The sequence below is a fragment of the Scaptodrosophila lebanonensis genome, unplaced genomic scaffold (genome assembly GCF_003285725.1).
Source record: "Scaptodrosophila lebanonensis strain 11010-0011.00,11010-0021.00 unplaced genomic scaffold, SlebRS2 tig00000112-arrow-arrow-pilon, whole genome shotgun sequence".
NCBI lineage: Eukaryota > Metazoa > Arthropoda > Insecta > Diptera > Drosophilidae > Scaptodrosophila > Scaptodrosophila lebanonensis.
Window position 1 is genome coordinate 1655501 of NW_022060574.1, and position 21755 is coordinate 1677255.

General features: G+C 38.8%; 1 protein-coding gene across 1 annotated transcript; it reads left to right on the forward strand.

Moving 5' to 3' along the window:
• The first annotated feature begins 13073 nt into the window (after positions 1-13073).
• Positions 13074-14447, forward strand: LOC115628208. The gene is made up of 2 exons (XM_030524203.1): positions 13074-13284; positions 13345-14447. Exons 1-2 carry the CDS (start codon positions 13166-13168, stop codon positions 13667-13669), a joined length of 444 nt encoding a protein of 147 aa, XP_030380063.1. The 5' UTR covers positions 13074-13165; the 3' UTR covers positions 13670-14447.
• The last annotated feature ends 7308 nt before the right edge of the window (positions 14448-21755 follow it).

Sequence of the window (21755 nt, forward strand, 5' to 3'; positions counted from 1 at the left end):
AATCCATGCAAGTCGGACGGAATGGGTGTGGTGTTGGCGGTACTGACAATCCACACCTGTTATACAAAAAGGGCATTATTCCAGTTATATTTGTGTGGAGAGTTAATACTGCCTCTAAATCTGACTCTTCCGCGTGCATCACAAAATCATTATAGGTGGTGCTTGGTATCATTCCGAAATTATCAAAAGAATCCACATATGCTTCTGTGTCCTTTTTATATAATTCCAGAAAATCACCAAGTAATTTGGTTACCATTGCTGCTTGCCTTGCTTATAGCCTTTATAATATGTATGTTTCTAAATAAGACTGGTGGCTTAACAGAACCTTCAAACTTATTTAAAATTGGAAATTTTGGCGTAAAAGTAGTTACAAAGGTTATTTAAATAATTAATTTTAGAATGTATTATATTTTGAGCAGTTGTATAATACTTATTATATAAAAACCTTTAGTTCATTTAACATTAAGAATGGCAATACTAAAGTAGAACTTTAAAATAATTGTACAATTTTGAAGTCCGGCCTAATTGCGCTAAATATTAATTGTACATTTTCAAAGTCTCTCTCACTATTTTTGAAATATCCATCGTATTTTTTACTTCTCAAGTCATACTGGTAGTTGATACCATGGCAGGAAGAGCTCTTAAAAATCCATGCAAGTCGGACGGAATGGGTGTGGTGTTGGCGGTACTGACAATCCACACCTGTTATACAAAAAGGGCATTATTCCAGTTATATTTGTGTGGAGAGTTAATACTGCCTCTAAATCTGACTCTTCCGCGTGCATCACAAAATCATTATAGGTGGTGCTTGGTATCATTCCGAAATTATCAAAAGAATCCACATATGCTTCTGTGTCCTTTTTATATAATTCCAGAAAATCACCAAGTAATTTGGTTACCATTGCTGCTTGCCTTGCTTATAGCCTTTATAATATGTATGTTTCTAAATAAGACTGGTGGCTTAACAGAACCTTCAAACTTATTTAAAATTGGAAATTTTGGAAATTAAAACACGTGGAACAGATTCACTTGGCGTACCGCCCTCTTTTATTTGGTGGACACCTTGGCACTTTGGGGTGCCTAATTTATTTCAGCAAACTGTGGCCGGCGAGTATACCCGCGGCAGAGTAACAACCGTACATATTTTTGATCAGGATGACAAGACGAGTCGATATAGCCATGTCTGTCTGTCTGTCTGTCCGTCTGTCCGTGTGTCTGTATGAGCGCAAGGATCTCAGTAAGTACAAGAGCTAGGATAACCAAAATTGGTATCAAGGTTCCTATAAGCCCTAGGCAGATCGAGTTTGTTTATTTTTTCTGATCCACCCCCCCAGTCCCCCCCTATTAACGATTTACATTAGGTTAGTGATTATATATCCGTATACCAAGTTTCATTATGATAGAATGATCGGAAAGAAAGTTATAGCCATATAACCAGGCCCAATGAACACATGGGATTGGTCTGGAAACTATGCACAGCCAGTCCACCACATCCCTGAAAAGACGATTAATTATCGATACAATTAAAGTTAGAAGCGAAGTGAGCTGACGAGAGGAGTCAAAAAGAAGAGCTAAAGACGAAAAGACGTGATCAAGCGGATCAAGACGATTTCAAGACGATTTCAAGACGGTTTTAAGACGACGACTCATTTCAAAGTTTCATTTAAATTCAATACTTAACACTTTATGAAATACCTTTATATTAAACATTGTAAACAAAAACTACAAGTCTATTTCTTTCAACAAGTTAAATAAACCCAATCCCACATATTTGGGGGCTCAACCTACAAAAGAACAGTTATGAGCAGAGGTTTTATGTGTAAAGCAGAACAGAAAAGTGTCGAAGGTCAACGAGTGACAAGTGCGTTTTGAAAATTGCTATACATACTGATGTGCATGTATAAATAATTGTAGTGCGGTAGAAAAGACGTTTCTAAGTGCGTACATACATACATAAAACAACGACGTGATACATAAATATAGTTAGTACACAAGCATACAAACGACGGTGCTGCTTGTGCATAATACTTATGTATATGTGTGTATAAAGTGTGCAAAACGACGAAGAGTAACAATTCTAAGAAGTTAAGAAATTTTAACGGCAACAATATGACACGCCTAGTGGAATTTGACAAAATGAAGGACGCGTTAAAAAACGAAAAGAAACAAATAATTGAATTATTGTACAAATTCGTGTTTGAACGCAACGGCGATCGAGACAACCGCAAACGCTTACGTGCATTTGAGGGTTTCAATTATGGCGTCGAAAAAAAGAAAAAGAAAAAAAAAAGAAAAAAAGACTAAACTAAAACAGTACTTAAAATTACTCGCCTTCATGGCTTACTGCTACTTACAATTACTTGTTAACTTATAACTACTTAGCATCGTAATGACGCGCGGCTGCCCGCTACGCAACGCGTCATTACAGTATTATTGTTTTTCTGTGTGCATTTAATGTCCAGTTGACCAATATTGTGCTCAGTTTAGTGGTTGTGCATTTAACAGGTATTTAATTTATAATTTTCTGTCCGTCTGTCTGTCCGTCCGTCCGTTTGTATGAACGCAAGTATCTCAGAAAGTATAAGAGCTAGAATAACCAAACTTGGTATCCAGATTCTCCTGAGCCCGAGAAAGGACGAGTTTGTTCTTTTTTTCTGATGCAACCCCCCACTCCCCCCCTGTTCACGATTTTCTATAACTCCCGCATTTCTTGGAATTTTGAACTAAAATTTGGTAGTCACATCTAGATTATATAACCGTTTACCAAGTTTCATTATGATAGGTTGATTAGAAAGATTAGAAAGCCATATAACCAGGGCCAAGCTGTGTCCGCAGCTGTATTTGTTTCTGTTACAAGTACACAAACACATATAGACATGATTCTGATGTAAATGTATGCATGGAATATTTTATATTTAATATAATTTATTAATTACATTTTTTTAATAAATTTTTCCTTTTGTGGGGTACTACAGGATATTTAAGAGTTGAGCCTGCTCGACTTTAGCATTCCTTTCTTTTTTTAATTTCTATAATTATTCTAAACATATGTGCAGGGTGTTTCAAAGTCGGGACACCCGACTTTAGCTTCCCCACTTGAATTACGGGAGGTTTGAAAAAAAAAAAAAACACGAATTGCATCGGAAAAAATTAACAAACTTGTCCTTTCTCGGACGCAGGAGAATATTAATATTATAATTGGTTATTCCAGCTCTTATACTTTCTGAGATCCTTACGTCCATTCAGACGGACATGGCTATATCAACTCGTCTTGTAATCTTGATCAATAAAAAATATATACTTAAGATTTACAAAAAGTAACAAATTTAAGCGACAAAAACAAAATAGAACAAATATTAAAAGAAATATAAACAAAATGAGGCAAATTAATGAAAACCAAAAAGCAAAGACATTCAATCATTCAAAATTCAGAGAACAATTCAGAAGTTATCCAAAGGAAGGTAGAATATGAACGTTGCATACCCAAGTCTTATAGAAAACCTCTGAAAAAAAGACTAAGCTCCCTAAATTTAGTTTTTGAAGAGAAGTTACAGAGAAAACTTCTGAGAAAAAGATTTACCTAAATTTAGTTCTATAGAAAGTTAGTTCTCAAAGAAATATATTGAGAAAGGCCGAGACTTTATCCATTTTACCCAGGCAAAAGAACGTTTGTAGGGAAGGTATTAGAGAAATCACTAAGGATAATAAAAATGATGAAAAGTGCCAATAAAGAAAGAAATTTTACAATTCCTACCCCCTCCCCCCCAAAAATCGTGATTTTCCATAAATCCCGTAATTCTTGGAATTTCGAACTAAAATTTTCCAAATACCCATAGTGATGATTTTGTGTCCGTATGCGCTGCCCGCAGCTGTGGTTGACTGCAAACATGCTCACACAGACACGGATAGATGCGCATAGCCATTCATACACTCACAGACGCAATTGCTATGTAAATGTGCAATAATACATCCTTTACGTGAGTTCGAATACCGAGAGAGGTAAAATGGATCAACTTTGTTTTTAATTCTCTTAATTTTTTTAATTTCTATAATTATTCTAAAAATATGTACGGAGTATTTCAAAGTCGGGACACCCGACTTAATATTTTTTACTTGTTATTTAAAGAATTGCAATGCACGTCTTATTTATTTGCACTTTGGGGTGCCCATAGTTTACATTTTCAGCACACTTTGGCCTGCGAGTATACCCGCGGCAGAGTAGCACCGTTAGAAGTGGCGCATGAGCAGGTACCCCAAGGTAACTAGGTGGAGGTTATTCCTTGTAGCAGCGATTTTGAGAAAGCGTGCGTATCTACGATGATACGATCGCCCAGGGCGAGTCCGAAACCGGCGGCAGCGGCATCGGCAGTTCCACCCATATCAGAGGAGCAGCAGCAGAAAAGAAGCAGCAGTAGCGGCGAAACCCAAAGGGTGGTGACGCGCCAGAAGCGACATCAGCAGCAGTGACAAACCAGCCGCAGCGGGAACCGAGTTGACAGAGGCAGCAACAGTGATAGTAGCGGCTGAGGCAACGTTGATGAAGGCAGTGGCGACGTCGGCAGCCGCAACAACAGGTGGCGACAACAGCGGAGGGCGCTCCTAGCTCCACGTAAACCTGCAGACATAATCGGCATACAGCACAAATTATACCACAACGGCACCGATGGGAGGCCCGTTGCACTGTCGTCGACGCAGCATAAGATGTACACCGTGCACATGCATGAGCAAACGCAGCTGTTAGTCATCCGCCTTTCGATTGTGGCGCGATGCTGGCAGAATTCGAAAACACCACCGATCGGGCCCGTTCGGCCCCTTGGGGAAAGGGGGAGGTGTAATAACGAGCTAACTGAATGCTGAGACACGCAAGGCGTCGCTACGACCGAGATGACTGTAGGCGCATAAGGCGTGGATGTAGTTGTAAGCCTGGTTTATAAGGTTAGTATATAAGTTCATATGTACAGATTTCTAGTAGTGTAAGTAAAAAAGGCGGGCAGCGTGGTTTGGAGTTTAGTTTTATGTTAGTCGGAGTCTAAAGGCAGTCAAGAGTGGACGTGAAGTAAAAGGACCATGTGGCATAATTAAAGTTTATATTTTTATTTAAAGAATCGCACTTTGGGGTGCCCATACTTTAAATTTCCAGTACACTCTAGCCGGCGAGTATACCCGCGGCAGAGTATCACTGTTACAGTAAATAGACTATGAACTATACAACGCGGCTATTTACAGTAAGACGGGTCGCCTTATCGAGCTTAAGACAATAAATCAAACGAAAGGCGTAAAAGTAGTTACAAAGGTTATTTATTTAATTAATTTTAGAATGTATTATATTTTGAGCAGTTGTATAATACTTATTATATAAAAACCTTTAGTTCATTTAACATTAAGAATGGCAATACTAAAGTAGAACTTTAAAATAATTGTACAATTTTGAAGTCCGGCCTAATTGCGCTAAATATTAATTGTACATTTTCAAAGTCTCTCTCACTATTTTTGAAATATCCATCGTATTTTTTACTTCTCAAGTCATACTGGAGTTGATACCATGGCAGGAAGAGCTCTTAAAAATCCATGCAAGTCGGACGGAATGGGTGTGGTGTTGGCGGTACTGACAATCCACACCTGTTATACAAAAAGGGCATTATTCCAGTTATATTTGTGTGGAGAGTTAATACTGCCTCTAAATCTGACTCTTCCGCGTGCATCACAAAATCATTATAGGTGGTGCTTGGTATCATTCCGAAATTATCAAAAGAATCCACATATGCTTCTGTGTCCTTTTTATATAATTCCAGAAAATCACCAAGTAATTTGGTTACCATTGCTGCTTGCCTTGCTTATAGCCTTTATAATATGTATGTTTCTAAATAAGACTGGTGGCTTAACAGAACCTTCAAACTTATTTAAAATTGGAAATTTTGGAAATTAAAACACGTGGAACGGATTCACTTGGCGTACCGCCCTCTTTTATTTGGTGGACACCTTGGCACTTTGGGGTGCCTAATTTATTTCAGCAAACTGTGGCCGGCGAGTACATATTTTTGATCAGGATGACAAGACGAGTCGATATAGCCATGTCTGTCTGTCTGTCTGTCTGTCTGTCCGTCTGTCCGTGTGTCTGTATGAGCGCAAGGATCTCAGTAAGTACAAGAGCTAGAATAACCAAACTTGGTATCCATATTCTCCTGAGCCCAAGAAAGGACGAATTTGTTCTTTTTTTCTGATGCAACCCCCCACTCCCCCCCTGTTCACGATTTTCTATAACTCCCGCATTTCTTGGAATTTTGAACTAAAATTTGGTAGTCACATCTAGATTATATAACCGTTTACCAAGTTTCATTATGATAGGTTGATTAGAAAGATTAGAAAGCCATATAACCAGGGCCAAGCTGTGTCCGCAGCTGTATCTGTTTCTGTTACAAGTACACAAACACATATAGACATGATTCGGATGTAAATGTATGCATGGAATATTTTATATTTAATATAATTTATTAATTAAATTTTTTTAATAAATTTTTCTTTTTGTGGGGTACTACAGGATATTTAAGAGTTGAGCCTGCTCGACTTTAGCATTCCTTTCTTGTTTTAATTTCTATAATTATTCTAAACATATGTGCAGGGTATTTCAAAGTCGGGACACCCGACTTTAGCTTCCCCACTTGAATTACGGGAGGTTTGAAAAAAAAAAACACGAATTGCATCGGAAAAAATTAACAAACTTGTCCTTTCTCGGACGCATATTATAATACTATATTTGGTTATTCCAGCTCTTATACTTTCTGAGATCCTTACGTCCATTCAGACGGACATGGCTATATCAACTCGTCTTGTAATCTTGATCAATAAAAAATATATACTTAAGATTTACAAAAAGTAACAAATTTAAGCGACAAAAACAAAATAGAACAAATATTAAAAGAAATATAAACAATATGAGGCAAATTAATGAAAACCAAAAAGCAAAGACATTCAATCATTCAAAATTCAGAGAACAATTCAGAAGTTATCCAAAGGAAGGTAGAATATGAACGTTGCATACCCAAGTCTTATAGAAAACCTCTGAAAAAAAGACTAAGCTCCCTAAATTTAGTTTTTGAAGAGAAGTTACAGAGAAAACTTCTGAGAAAAAGATTTACCTAAATTTAGTTCTATAGAAAGTTAGTTCTCAAAGAAAAATATTGAGAAAGGCCGAGACTTTATCCATTTTACCCAGGCAAAAGAACGTTTGTAGGGAAGGTATTAGAGAAATCACTAAGGATAATAAAAATGATGAAAAGTGCCAATAAAGAAAGAAATTTTACAATTCCTACCCCCTCCCCCCCAAAAATCGTGATTTTCCATAAATCCCGTAATTCTTGGAATTTCGAACTAAAATTTTCCAAATACCCATAGTGATGATTTTGTGTCCGTATGCGCTGCCCGCAGCTGTGGTTGACTGCAAACATGCTCACACAGACACGGATAGATGCGCATAGCCATTCATACACTCACAGACGCAATTGCTATGTAAATGTGCAATAATACATCCTTTACGTGAGTTCGAATACCGAGAGAGGTAAAATGGATCAACTTTGTTTTTAATTCTCTTAATTTTTTTAATTTCTATAATTATTCTAAAAATATGTACGGAGTATTTCAAAGTCGGGACACCCGACTTAATATTTTTTACTTGTTATTTAAAGAATTGCAATGCACGTCTTATTTATTTGCACTTTGGGGTGCCCATAGTTTACATTTTCAGCACACTTTGGCCTGCGAGTATACCCGCGGCAGAGTAGCACTGTTAGAAGTGGCGCATGAGCAGGTACCTCAAGGTAACTAGGTGGAGGTTATTCCTTGTAGCAGCGATTTTGAGAAAGCGTGCGTATCTACGATGATACGATCGCCCAGGGCGAGTCCGAAACCGGCGGCAGCGGCATCGGCAGTTCCACCCATATCATCCATATCAGAGGAGCAGCAGCAGAAAAGAAGCAGCAGTAGCGGCGAAACCCAAAGGGTGGTGACGCGCCAGAAGCGACATCAGCAGCAGTAACAAACCAGCCGCAGCGGGAACCGAGTTGACAGAGGCAGCAACAGTGATAGTAGCGGCTAAGGCAACGTTGATGAAGGCAGTGGCGACGCCGGCAGCCGCAACAACAGGTGGCGACAAGAGCGGAGGGCGCTCCTAGCTCCACGTAAACCTGCAGACATAAACGACATACAGCACAAATTATACCACAACGGCACCGATGGGAGGCCCGTTGCACTGTCTTCGACGCAGCAAGAGCGGACGTGAAGTAAAAGGACCATGTGGCATAATTAAAGTTTATATTTTTATTTAAAGAATCGCACTTTGGGGTGCCCATACTTTAAATTTCCAGTACACTCTAGCCGGCGAGTATACCCGCGGCAGAGTATCACCGTTACAGTAAATAGACTATGAACTATACAACGCGGCTATTTACAGTAAGACGGGTCGCCTTATCGAGCTTAAGACAATAAATCAAACGAAAGGCGTAAAAGTAGTTACAAAGGTTATTTATTTAATTAATTTTAGAATGTATTATATTTTGAGCAGTTGTATAATACTTATTATATAAAAACCTTTAGTTCATTTAACATTAAGAATGGCAATACTAAAGTAGAACTTTAAAATAATTGTACAATTTTGAAGTCCGGCCTAATTGCGCTAAATATTAATTGTACATTTTCAAAGTCTCTCTCACTATTTTTGAAATATCCATCGTATTTTTTACTTCTCAAGTCATACTGGTAGTTGATACCATGGCAGGAAGAGCTCTTAAAAATCCATGCAAGTCGGACGGAATGGGTGTGGTGTTGGCGGTACTGACAATCCACACCTGTTATACAAAAAGGGCAGTATTCCAGTTATATTTGTGTGGAGAGTTAATACTGCCTCTAAATCTGACTCTTCCGCGTGCATCACAAAATCATTATAGGTGGTGCTTGGTATCATTCCGAAATTATCAAAAGAATCCACATATGCTTCTGTGTCCTTTTTATATAATTCCAGAAAATCACCAAGTAATTTGGTTACCATTGCTGCTTGCCTTGCTTATAGCCTTTATAATATGTATGTTTCTAAATAAGACTGGTGGCTTAACAGAACCTTCAAACTTATTTAAAATTGGAAATTTAGGAAATTAAAACACGTGGAACGGATTCACTTGGCGTACCGCCCTCTTTTATTTGGTGGACACCTTGGCACTTTGGGGTGCCTAATTTATTTCAGCAAACTGTGGCCGGCGAGTATACCCGCGGCAGAGTAACAACCGTACATATTTTTGATCAGGATGACAAGACGAGTCGATATAGCCATGTCTGTCTGTCTGTCTGTCCGTCTGTCCGTGTGTCTGTATGAGCGCAAGGATCTCAGTAAGTACAAGAGCTAGGATAACCAAAATTGGTATCAAGGTTCCTATAAGCCCTAGGCAGATCGAGTTTGTTTATTTTTTCTGATCCACCCCCCCAGTCCCCCCCTATTAACGATTTACATTAGGTTAGTGATTATATATCCGTATACCAAGTTTCATTATGATAGAATGATCGGAAAGAAAGTTATAGCCATATAACCAGGCCCAATGAACACATGGGATTGGTCTGGAAACTATGCACAGCCAGTCCACCACATCCCTGAAAAGACGATTAATTATCGATACAATTAAAGTTAGAAGCGAAGTGAGCTGACGAGAGGAGTCAAAAAGAAGAGCTAAAGACGAAAAGACGTGATCAAGCGGATCAAGACGATTTCAAGACGATTTCAAGACGGTTTTAAGACGACGACTCATTTCAAAGTTTCATTTAAATTCAATACTTAACACTTTATGAAATACCTTTATATTAAACATTGTAAACAAAAACTACAAGTCTATTTCTTTCAACAAGTTAAATAAACCCAATCCCACATATTTAGGGGCTCAACCTACAAAAGAACAGTTATGATCAGAGGTTTTATGTGTAAAGCAGAACAGAAAAGTGTCGAAGGTCAACGAGTGACAAGTGCGTTTTGAAAATTGCTATACATACTGATGTGCATGTATAAATAATTGTAGTGCGGTAGAAAAGACGTTTCTAAGTGCGTACATACATACATAAAACGACGACGTGATACATAAATATACTTAGTACACAAGCATACAAACGACGGTGCTGCTTGTGCATAATACTTATGTATATGTGTGTATAAAGTGTGCAAAACGACGCAGAGTAACAATTCTAAGAAGTTAAGAAATTTTAACGGCAACAATATGACGCGCCTAGTGGAATTTGACAAAATGAAGGACGCGTTAAAAAACGAAAAGAAACAAATAATTGAATTATTGCACAAATTCGTGTTTGAACGCAACGGCGATCGAGACAACCGCAAACGCTTACGTGCATTTGAGGGTTTCAATTATGGCGTCGAAAATGAACAGTATGATCGGAAAGTCACATACATAGCTGAAAATTTAACGAATTACGATTTGGCAGTGATTTGCAATGTGTTATGTTTGCAGCATGATAAAGAGGATTTGGCTAAACACATATTTTGTAACCATGAAAAATCGAACTTGTTGGTAGACGCAGATTTTAGCGAAGAGGACAGCGATAATGCTGAAAGTGAAGACGAAGATGATAATTACATAAGTATGAGCATTGAGAACGGTGAAGAGAATAGGGAAAACGAAAGACAAAACAGTAACACGCCACATTGTAGTACAGTCAACGTACAACAACAACATACTAATGAGAACGCAAAACAGAATTGCTTTACAGTGCCTATGCAAAGTATGCAACCGCCGAGATTCGGGTTAAGTTTTTACGATATACAAGACTCGATACGTTCATTTAGTGGTGATGACTCATTACCAGTTGAGGTTTGGCTTAATGATTTTGAAGAAATGGCTATTATGATGTATTGGGATGAACTTCAAAAATTTATTTTTGCCAAAAGGTCGCTAAAGGGACTAGCAAAAACATATGTTATGAGTGAGCGCGGTATTAAGAACTGGCATATGCTTAAAGAGTCGCTTTTGAGTGAGTTTCAAACTCAAGTAAATAGTGCGCAACTACATAAATTAATGTCAGAGAGGAAAATAAAAAAGAATGAGAGTTTGCAGGAATATTTACTTACTATGAAGGAACTTGCATCGCGCGGTAATATCGAGAACAACGCGCTTATGTTTTATGTAATAGACGGAATAAACGATTTAAACGTGAATAAATCTATTTTATATAATGCAAAAGATCTTAAGGAGTTTAAAGACAAACTAAAATGTTACGAGAAGATACGCGGAAAAAATGAGAGTGCCAAAAATAATGAAAACTATAAGGGAATTACAAGCAGAAAAGAAAATTCGACAAATAACGAGGTGAAAAATGTGAAATGTTACAATTGCGGTGCTAAAGGCCATACGTCGGTAAATTGTGAAAACAAAATCAAAGGAAAGAAATGTTTTAAATGTAACAATTTCGGGCATATTGCAAAAGAATGTTCCGCGAACGACGATACTGCCAAGAATGTGAGTTTAGTGCACAAGGTGTTAACACAGCATACGCTAATGTGTAAATCAGTGGACATGAACGGTAAAAAATTTGAAGCACTTATAGATACCGGCAGTAAATATAACATTGTAAATGAAGCCACTTATGAAAGTCTAAATAAACCAAATTTATGTAAAACGAATATGTATCTGGTCGGGTTTGGTAATGAGAACAGAGTAAAACCATACGGCTCGTTTTGTAACAATATTGAAGTGGATGGACACCAGTTTAAAACAATGTTTCTTGTGGTATCATCAAAAATTTTCGATGTTGACATTGTTTTGGGCGAAGAATTTTGCAAAGATGCGCAAATAAAAATTAATCGGCGCGGTATAACAATCCAAAAGGCTGCAACAAACACAGAGGACGATGAAGTAAGTTTTCTTATGAAAATAAATGTTGATCACAATCCAACAGATGTCGACATTGATGTTAATGCAAGTGAAAGCGCTAGAAAGAAGGTACAAGAACTGGTACAAAACTACAGTCCAACAAGCACGAAATCCACAAACGTAGAAATGCGAATTGTTTTGAAAGACGACACTCCAATTTATTCGCGGCCCCGTAGGTTTGCCTATTCCGAGCGTTGCATCATTTACGAGCAAGTCGAGCAGTGGCTAAAAGAAAATATTATAGAGTATTCCGATTCCGAATTCAGTAGTCCCGTTGTTTTGGTAAAAAAACGCTATGGTTCCCCGAGATTATGCATTGACTTCAGGCGTATAAATAAAGCTATAGTTCGAGATCATTTCCCTTTGCCGTTGATCGAGGATCAGCTGGACAGACTCCAAGATGCAAACATTTTCAGCACGATTGATCTCAAGAACGGGTTTTTCCATGTGAATGTAGAAGACGATAGCAGAAAATATACTTCATTCGTAACACACAATGGTCAGTATCAGTTTCGGAAGGTACCTTTTGGTTTGGCAAATTCCCCAGGAGTATTTCAACGACACGTTAATGCCGTATTCAGAGATTTGACACGTACTGGTATAGCCATAACGTATGTTGACGATATAATAATACCAGCGAAAACAGAAGAAGAGGCCATATTGAATCTGATTGAAGTCTTAAAGCGATGTGAAGAGTACGGTCTGAAGCTAAATCTGAAGAAATGCTGTTTCCTTAAAACTAAGATCGAGTTTTTGGGTCACGTGATTGAAAAGAATGAAATTTGCAGATCCGATTCGAAGACGCAAGCTGTTACAAAGTTTCCAATGCCTACAAGCCAGAAACAGTTGCAGAGCTTTCTGGGATTGGTTGGATACTTCCGTAAATTTATACCGAATTTTTCGTTGATAGCAAAGCCAAGACGCCAAATTTTGCATGAATGAAAAAGAGATTGCTTCATTAAATATGTTAAAGACTTTAATTACAGAAAAACCAGTCCTGAAAATATTTCACCCCCAGCACAAGACCGAACTTCACACAGACGCTTCCATAGACGGATTTGGAGCTATGCTGATTCAGAAGTCACCAGATGATAATTGCGCTCATCAAGTATACTACATGAGCAGAAAAACTACGGATGCCCAGAGAAAATTTACAAGCTACGAACTGAAAATTTTGGCTGTTGTGGAGGCATTACGAAAGTTTCGAGTCTACCTATTGGGCACTCATTTTAAACTTGTGAGTGACTGCAATGCCTTTACCAAGACTTTGGAGAAGCGAGACTTATGTACCAGAGTTGCACGCTGGATTCTCCTTATGGAAGAGTTCCACTTTACTGTCGAACACAGAGCTGGTTCCCGCATTCGGCACGTATGTAGATGCTTTAAGCCGTTTCCCAATGATGATGATTTCTGACAACCATATCCACAGCAAATTGAGATGCGTACAGGCACAAGACGAGGAGCTGAAAGCAATTATAGATGTTCTTGCTGAAAAGGCTACACACAACAATTATTTTATGAAAGCTGGTCTATTGCACAAGATGGTCGACGACAATGAACTAATCGTGGTACTAGCAGCTTTACAACGCGACATCATAAAACAGGCGCACGAAAGAGGACACTTCTCAACAAAGAAAACTAAAGACGTCATTGCTGAAGAGTTCTACATTCCAAAGCTGGAGGACAAAGTTCAGCGACAAATAAGATGCTGCATCCCATGTATTGTGACAAACAGAATACTTGGGAAAAAATAAGGTGACCTCCATCCACTGCCTAAGAGGAGCCATTACAGACGTTTCATATTGACTTTTTGGGTCCTTTGGAATCCACCCATAAGCAATACAAACACATCCTAGCGGGATGGTTTTACCAAATTTTGTTGGCTCTACCCCACAAAGACGACATCGGCTAAAGAGGTGATATCAAGGCTTCAAGCGCAAAGTTCCGTATTTGGAAATCCTATCCAAATAATATCTGACAGGGGCTCCGCCTTTACATCAGATGACTTCAAGAAATACTGCGAGAATGAGAGTATTGCACACCACACGATTACGACGGGACTGCCTCGTGCCAATGGACAGGTAGAAAGACTTAACGCTCTTATAATTTCAGTTCTATCCAAGTTGTCCATAGACGAACCAAGCAAGTGGTACAAGTTTGTCGACAGGGTGCAGAAGACTATAAACTCAACCCACTGCAGGAGCACGCAGATGACACCATTCGAGTTGCTAGTTGGTGTGAAGATGCGCACACAAGACAGCCTGCAGCTCAGGGAGCTGATCCACGAAGAGATGGTCCACACGTTTAACAACAACCGAGATGAACTTCGAAAAAGTGCCAAACGCCAAATAATCCGTATTCAAGAAGAAAACAAGAAGACATACAACCTGCGACGTAAGCCGGCGACTTTGTACAAGGAGGGTGATCTTGTGGCAATCAAGCGCACACAACTTGGTGGTGGGCTTAAGTTGAAACCAAAGTACTTGGGCCCATACCGCATCATCAAAGTCAAATCTAACGATACCTACGATGTGGTCAAGGAGTCGCAAGCCGGCGATGGTCCTCGGCGCACATCTACATGCGCAGAGTTCATGAAGTGCTGGTTTAGCATTGACGACGACGACGCAGCATTCGGGACGAATGCATAGAAGGATGGCCGAGTTGTGGGATTGGTCTGGCAACTATGCACAGCCAGTCCACCACATACCTGAAAAGACGATTAATTATCGATACAATTAAAGTTAGAAGCGAAGTGAGCTGACGAGACGAGTCGAAAAGAAGAGCTAAAGACGAAAAGACGTGATCAAGCGGATCAAGACGATTTCAAGACGGTTTTAAGACGACGACTCATTTCAAAGTTTCATTTAAATTCAATACTTAACACTTAATGAAATACCTTTATATTAAACATTATAAACAAAAACTACAAGTCTATTTCTTTCAACAAGTTAAATAGACCCAATCCCACATACATACATATGTACAAGTACACAAACACGCATAAGACACGATTCTGATGTAAATGTAAATGTATGTATGCATGCATGGAATATTTTTATAGCCTGTACCCAAAGGGTGAAAGGCTATACTAGTTTTGTGCGCATGTATGTAACACACAGAAGGAGGCGTGGCAGACCCCACAAAGTATATATATTCTTGATCAGGATGAGAAGACGACTGTATGAGCTGTACAAGAGCTAGAATTACCAAACTTGGTATCCAGGTGATTTACGTAACTCCCGTAGTTCTTGGAATTTCGAATTCAAATTTGGTAATTAATCCAGCTAGGGATTATGTTCGTGTGCCAAATTTCATCATGATAGGTCAATTCTGAAGAAAGTTATAGCCATAAGTAAAATCGCTGCTCATGCGCTGCCTGCAGCTCTGTCGGCAGCGCTACCCGCAGCTGTTGTTGTTGTTGCTGCTTTGGTTCAACTTTGTGCTGCATACATACACGCATATAAACACGCATAGGTACGTGATGTAAATGTATGCTGTTAAAACTGAACATAAACATGTATTCTAATTTAATTTAGTTAATTAATTTTAATAATTAATTCATTAATTTTTTTTTAATAATTTAATTTAAAAATTTTTTTTTTTTAATTTTTCTTTTTTGTGGAGAGTACAGGCTATTTTACTGTCGGGCTTGCTCGACTGTAGCGTTCTATCTTGCTTATATTTACTTTAGTTAATTAATCAAATTAATTTAGTTAATTAATTAAATTAAATTAATTAAATTAAATTAGAATACATGTTTATGTTCAGTTTTAACAGCATACATTTACATCACGTACCTATGCGTGTTTATATGCGTGTTTAATTAATTTAATTACTTTTTTGTGGGGTGGTACAGGGTATTTAAGAGTTGAGCCTGCTCGACTTTAGCATTCCTTTCTTGTTTCATGTATGTCTTTCGGTTCTTGTGTTATTCGTCGCAGCACTGATTCTAAATATAAACTAAATGTCTGCCGAGCTTGAAATTGCGTTAACTCTGAACCATTTCCTATTCTTTTTAATATTTGTTTGCGCAATCGTCTTCCCTCTTCTTCACATTTTTCTACCGAAGGTTTTTTTGCAAATGGAATTACGGATTCTGTCTCCAAAGCTCTTTCGTATTGTCTCATGCGGTTTTCCTGTGAATTATCTTCTTTACCACATCGAGGTTCATTACAATATAAATTTGAGTGTAGCATTTGATTGTAGTTATGTTGCATAGTTAATGCTTGAAACGTTTGTGCCAAAACATTGAGTTGAAGCTGGAATTCCATTTGTCCAAATGTTCCAAATGTCCATATCGCTGCATCGTGTCATCTGTCGGAAAAATTCGGATGCGTTGCTCTTCCATCGTAAGATGAATAAGGTTTGAACCTTTTCTTTTTTATTTTTTAGATTGGATCGGTTTATTTGAATCAGTTGATTCAATTTGTCGTTGACAGCTTAAGCTACGGAACCGAGACCACTTACTGTCATAATGCGATCGCATACATTATGATCTGGGGAGCAATTCCAACTCGTTGTGTTGGAGAACTTTTATTGCTGGAAAGTACTATTAACTCTGCAGCCTATATGAAAATAAAAATGGGTATTTTGACACCAATCGAGGCTCTAACTGAACACGTTTCAAAAGTGATTTTTCAAGTCGATTTTGTACAATTCCACCGTTCGAAATCAGTAAGAACTGCATAGATATTTTCTAACGTACATATTTTGTTTCAAGTTTTCCAAGCATTTTATCATAAATTATATATTTTCCTAGCGTATGTTAAATATAAAATTTTTTTATTTTTTATTTTATGCCAGTTAAATATATCTGCTTATAATAATATAATAAACCCTAGTTAATATATTCATATGGATTCTTGTTCTAATAGTCCCTAATTTCCCTAGAATTTATTTAAAGTAATATACAATTCGTTTTTCGAAAACCTATGGTAATATTAATAACTTATGAAGTTGTTGAAAAAAGAAACTTTAATGAAAACTTATACATTTAAAAAAAATTTTATAAAAAATTTTATAAAAGATTTTATAAACTACAAGGGTTAAGAGAGGGGGGATCTACTCATAGGCGATTATCTTCATGTAACCACCAATGTTTGTTGGATATTATGGTTGATTCTCTTTTGTCTCTATTTCCTATTTTTTTTGTCAAAACGCATTTTATTATCTGCTATTGCGTTGCTCATGTTTATAGTTTTTGTTGTTGACCTCCTTATACATAGGTAAAGTATTGGGATTCCTTCATTATTTTGTATTTTACCACGTCTGTCAAGGTATATACATAAATGCCGCAGGTGGTACGAACTATTTTTTTTACCACAGAATCAAAATACCTATCGTCTGCGTAATAGGGTGCCAATATTAAGTTATTATTCTCTATGGAAAGACTTTTATATATATGTCTACGAATAAGTTTTATGATAAAGTTATTGTTGATGAACGCCTGCAACATATCTTATATTTTCATTCTTTCTTTGCAACACAGTGATTACACACATTTGATTTATGTTTCTACTCATTAACCATGTTCATATATACTGATTAGTGTATACACCCTTTGAAATATTTGTGACCACTGCGACGACATTTCTAATAATTGTGAAATTATCATTTAGTATTAAAGTTACAACAGTTCAGTACACACGCGTTTTATTTACTACAGTCCACTACTCGCCCGGAAGCTTGTTTCAAAACATTATTGGTCCATCACACCGGATACCAAGAAAGGGAATTGTTGATTTATTACTCAAAGTTAATTTTTTGCAATGGAAAAATTAAAAGCTTGAGTAAGGTTCGCGCCAGAGTAAAGGCTTCTCTCACGCGCATACTAGCGTGGAGTGAGAAAGATCATCCAGTTGAAGCGGAATAGGTAACCTCACGGATAGATCAGCACCAGATTATTTGGAAACAGTTCACCACACTTGGGGATAGCCCCAAGACGAGATGGAGGGTCATGTGATCCAGAGGCTGATAATGAGATCTACGAGGAAAAGTATTTAAAGGCAAATGCTTTGCTTTTAAAGAAACATGTTTTTGTAACGAAAAAAACTGCAAGTACAACAAATAAAGGTGATGAAAGCAACAGTCTTCCTCAGAACGACGCCATTATAAGTTTGCTACAACAGCAACAACAACTATTCGAAAGGCTTGCAGTTAATCAAACAACAACAACAAGAATGATGCATGGCAACAACGACGGCAACGACGCCACACAGCCGGCAACGGCATTGCATGCGGTCAGCGCGGCGCCTGCCATTCACAGTGAATTACCCAAAATTCAAATCAAACGGTTTGCTGGCAACCACACAGAGTGGCCAGCTTTTCAGGACATTTATGAAAGCACAATTCATAACAATCACCATTTGTCTAATACACAGAAATTTCATCATTTGAAAACAATACTAATAGAGGATGCTGCCAACTTAGTGCGACATTTGGCAGTCATAGACACAGCTTATACCACAGCTTGGGAACGTATAAAGGAACGATATAACCGTCCACGGCATATCGTTAATTCATTTCTGGAACAATTCATGGGCTTACCAGCAACTACGAAAATTAATGCTCCAATATTGCGAAAGGTAGCAGATGGCGCAAATGAGATTATACGTGTCTAGATGCTATCGATCAAAAGGGACGTGATTGCTGGATTATATTCTTGGTGCTTGAGAAACTTGACGCTGACACGCGGCGGAGGTGGATTGAGCGAAGTCTGGACAAGACGTCACCTACTCTTGAGGAAATCTTTACGTTTTTGGATGCTCGCTGCGAAGAGTTGGAGCTGAGCAACCATGAACTTTCAGCTGTTGTGAAAGCAACAACACAAGTAAAAGGACAAAGACGAGTTACACAGTCGTTGGTAGCAGTTGAAGGCATCAGCTGCATCAAATGCAAGTCAACAGAAACAGTCTGTATGCATGTCAACAATTTTTGGATATGACAGGTGAACTACGACGATCCTTCGTGAAAGAAAAACATCTTTGTTACAACTGCCTTAAACCTGGTCATGGAGTGAATAAATGCAAATCGAAATACACGTGTAGACAATGCAAGGGTCATCACCATTCTCTCATACACGTAAAGAACAATCAATCTCAGTTCATTGGAAATCTCGCGGAAGCAGTTGATGAGAATCAACAAACCGCTCCACATAATACATCGGTGACTCTAAGTCACATTGCCCAGTCACAGAGGGCAAAGGAAACTGCACAATGTATTCAGATAGCAGGAAACGCACCAGTTGACATACTATTGGGTAGCTGGACTATTGGGTAGCGGTTATGTGTGGTCCACTCTGACTAGAAAGAAAACATAGGGAAATATAATCGCAATTTCTACAATTTTTGGATGGGTGATCACATCAATCAATATACCGCAACTAACCGCAACTACCCCATTACACTCACGACAACATTGGATATTGACACGTCACTTCAGAGATTCTGGGAACTGGAGAACGTCGATACCGCGACTTCAGTTGGACTCGAAGATGAACAGGTGGACAAGCACTTTCTCGCCACGCACACACGCTATAAAAATGGAAAATATATTGTGGAACTTCCATTTAACACTAAAAATCTTCAATTCGGAGACACTCTACAAGGGGCTCTCAGTCGCTTCAAGTCTGTTGAGCTACGGTTACAAAAGAACGAACAGCTACGAACTCAGTACATATACTTCATGAGAGGATATGACAATCTGGGGCATATGAGTGAGTTGCCGCCAGATGAGGTCAACTCTGACCAACGTTTCTATTTGCCACATCATCCTATAGTAGGTCAAAAACTAAGAGTTGTTTTCGACGGTTCATTTCGCGACGTCAATGGTAAGGCTTTAAACGATCTTTTATCCACAGGGCCAAGCATACAACGCAACCTCATGGTGGTGTGCCTGCGCTTCAGGATGTACAAATTTGTGTTCTCGGCAGACATAGTCAAGATGTTTCGCCAAATCTTGGTGAGAGACAAACATCGCGATTTCCAAAGAATCGTCTGGAGAAAGAATCCATTGGAACCAATAAGACATTTCAACTCAACACAGTTACATACGGAACGTCATGCGCACCATTCCTGGCTGTTCGAGTGTTGGAGCAGCTAGCCCACGATCATCAACACGAGTTTCACATGCTGCAAAAATCCTTCTGGAGGATTTTTATGTAGACGACGTGCTTGCTGGTTCGAATAACGAGGATGAGTTACTCCAAAACCGGGATGAACTCATCAAACTGATGTCCTGCGCTAATCTAGAGCTCGGGAAATGGGTATCAAATACAAATCGCATACAATCTGACGATACCAATTTAACTTCACAGCCAAACCAATCTACACTGGCTAAGGTACTTGGGATCTACAGGCAATCTGAGGAAAACACACTCACATACAATCTGGGTCTCACAGCAAATCCCAGTTGCACAAAGAGACAAGTTCTGTAGGATGCCTTTCAAGTGTTCGATCCTCTTGGGCTTTTGGCATCCTGCGTGGTCCAGTTCAAGATACTGTTTCAAAGGCTATGGCTTCTCAATCTGGATTGGGATGAGCTACTTCCAACCAAACTGACAGACGATTGGCTAAAATGACGGTCTGATCTTGAAACACTCAAACAGTTTCATATTCCAAGGTTTGTGGAAAACGATGGGAATGACGTCGAACTGCATGCATTCGCCGATGCATCCATACGCGTATGCAGTAGTTTACTGCAGAGTAATACATGAAGATGGTTCCAGTTCTACATCCATAGTGACACCGAAAACAAGGGTGGCACCACTGAAGCAGCAGTCTTTGCCACACCTGGAACTTTGCGCTGCACTGCTTCTAAGTCGGCTCATACGAGGCTTCGTTACGCCACGAAAACGTTACAATCTATGCTTGGAGCGATTCTACAATTGTTCTATCCTGGCTATCATACAAGTATACACCATCTCAACTAAAAACATTTGTCGGAAACCGAACTTCCAAAATCCTAGAAGTAATTCCAAGGCAGAATTGGCGTCATGTAGATTCCAAATCAAACCCATCTGACTGTGCATCTACAGGCATGATGGCATCCGAACTCATCAACTTTGAGCTCTGGTGGAATGGTCGGTTATGGCTACAGGACAACACACAGCCCAGCATCGCTCGTTCTGACAAACGCACACAAAACGAAGCCAGAACAAATTGTCTTCTTGTACCAACTATGGAAATGATAACTGACCCTCTAGATGAGCTTATAGAACGAGTTTCATCATGGCCTAAGCTCATATACATATGGGCATACGTTTCATGCTTCATACAACGCTGTAAAAGGGAACTCCGCGAAGGAAGATCAGAAACGCTTACATACGACGAAATAAAGGCAGCACGTATTTTTTGTTTGCGGCACGCACAGAAATGCTTTCAAGATGATTATCAATTGCTCCGCGCCAACAAACCAATACGGAACCAACCGCAACTGGCAAAGCTTTTCCCAATTATTGACAAGGAAAACTTACATTACAGTACTCACAATTACCGACCGAGGCCAAACATCCAATCGTCCTACCCAAGAATCATCGAATTACAAAAATGTTATTGGAATACGAGCATCGTGTAAACCTACACCCTGGTGTTCCTGCACTCTTTGTCATTGTAAGGCAAAGGTTCTGGATATTCGGCGCACGTAATAATATCAGAAGAATAACGCATGATTGCTTATTGTGTTTTCGACAGCGGCAACATACATCGCATCAGCAAATGGCTGATTTACCTAGTATACGCATAACTCAAGCACTTGCTTTCATCTGGAACTTGCCACTGATCTAAGCAGTGAAACATTCCTAGCTGCACTGTGTCGCTTCATGTCCTTGCGGGGTAAGTGTGC

Coding starts and splice junctions, on each gene's coding strand:
- LOC115628208 (XM_030524203.1), top strand. CDS start 13,166: ATGCCTTTACCAAGACTTTGGAGAAGCGAGACTTATGTACCAGAGTTG. Junction 13,285..13,344: donor CTGGTTCCCGCATTCGGCAC/GTATGTAGATGC, acceptor CCATATCCACAG/CAAATTGAGATGCGTACAGG.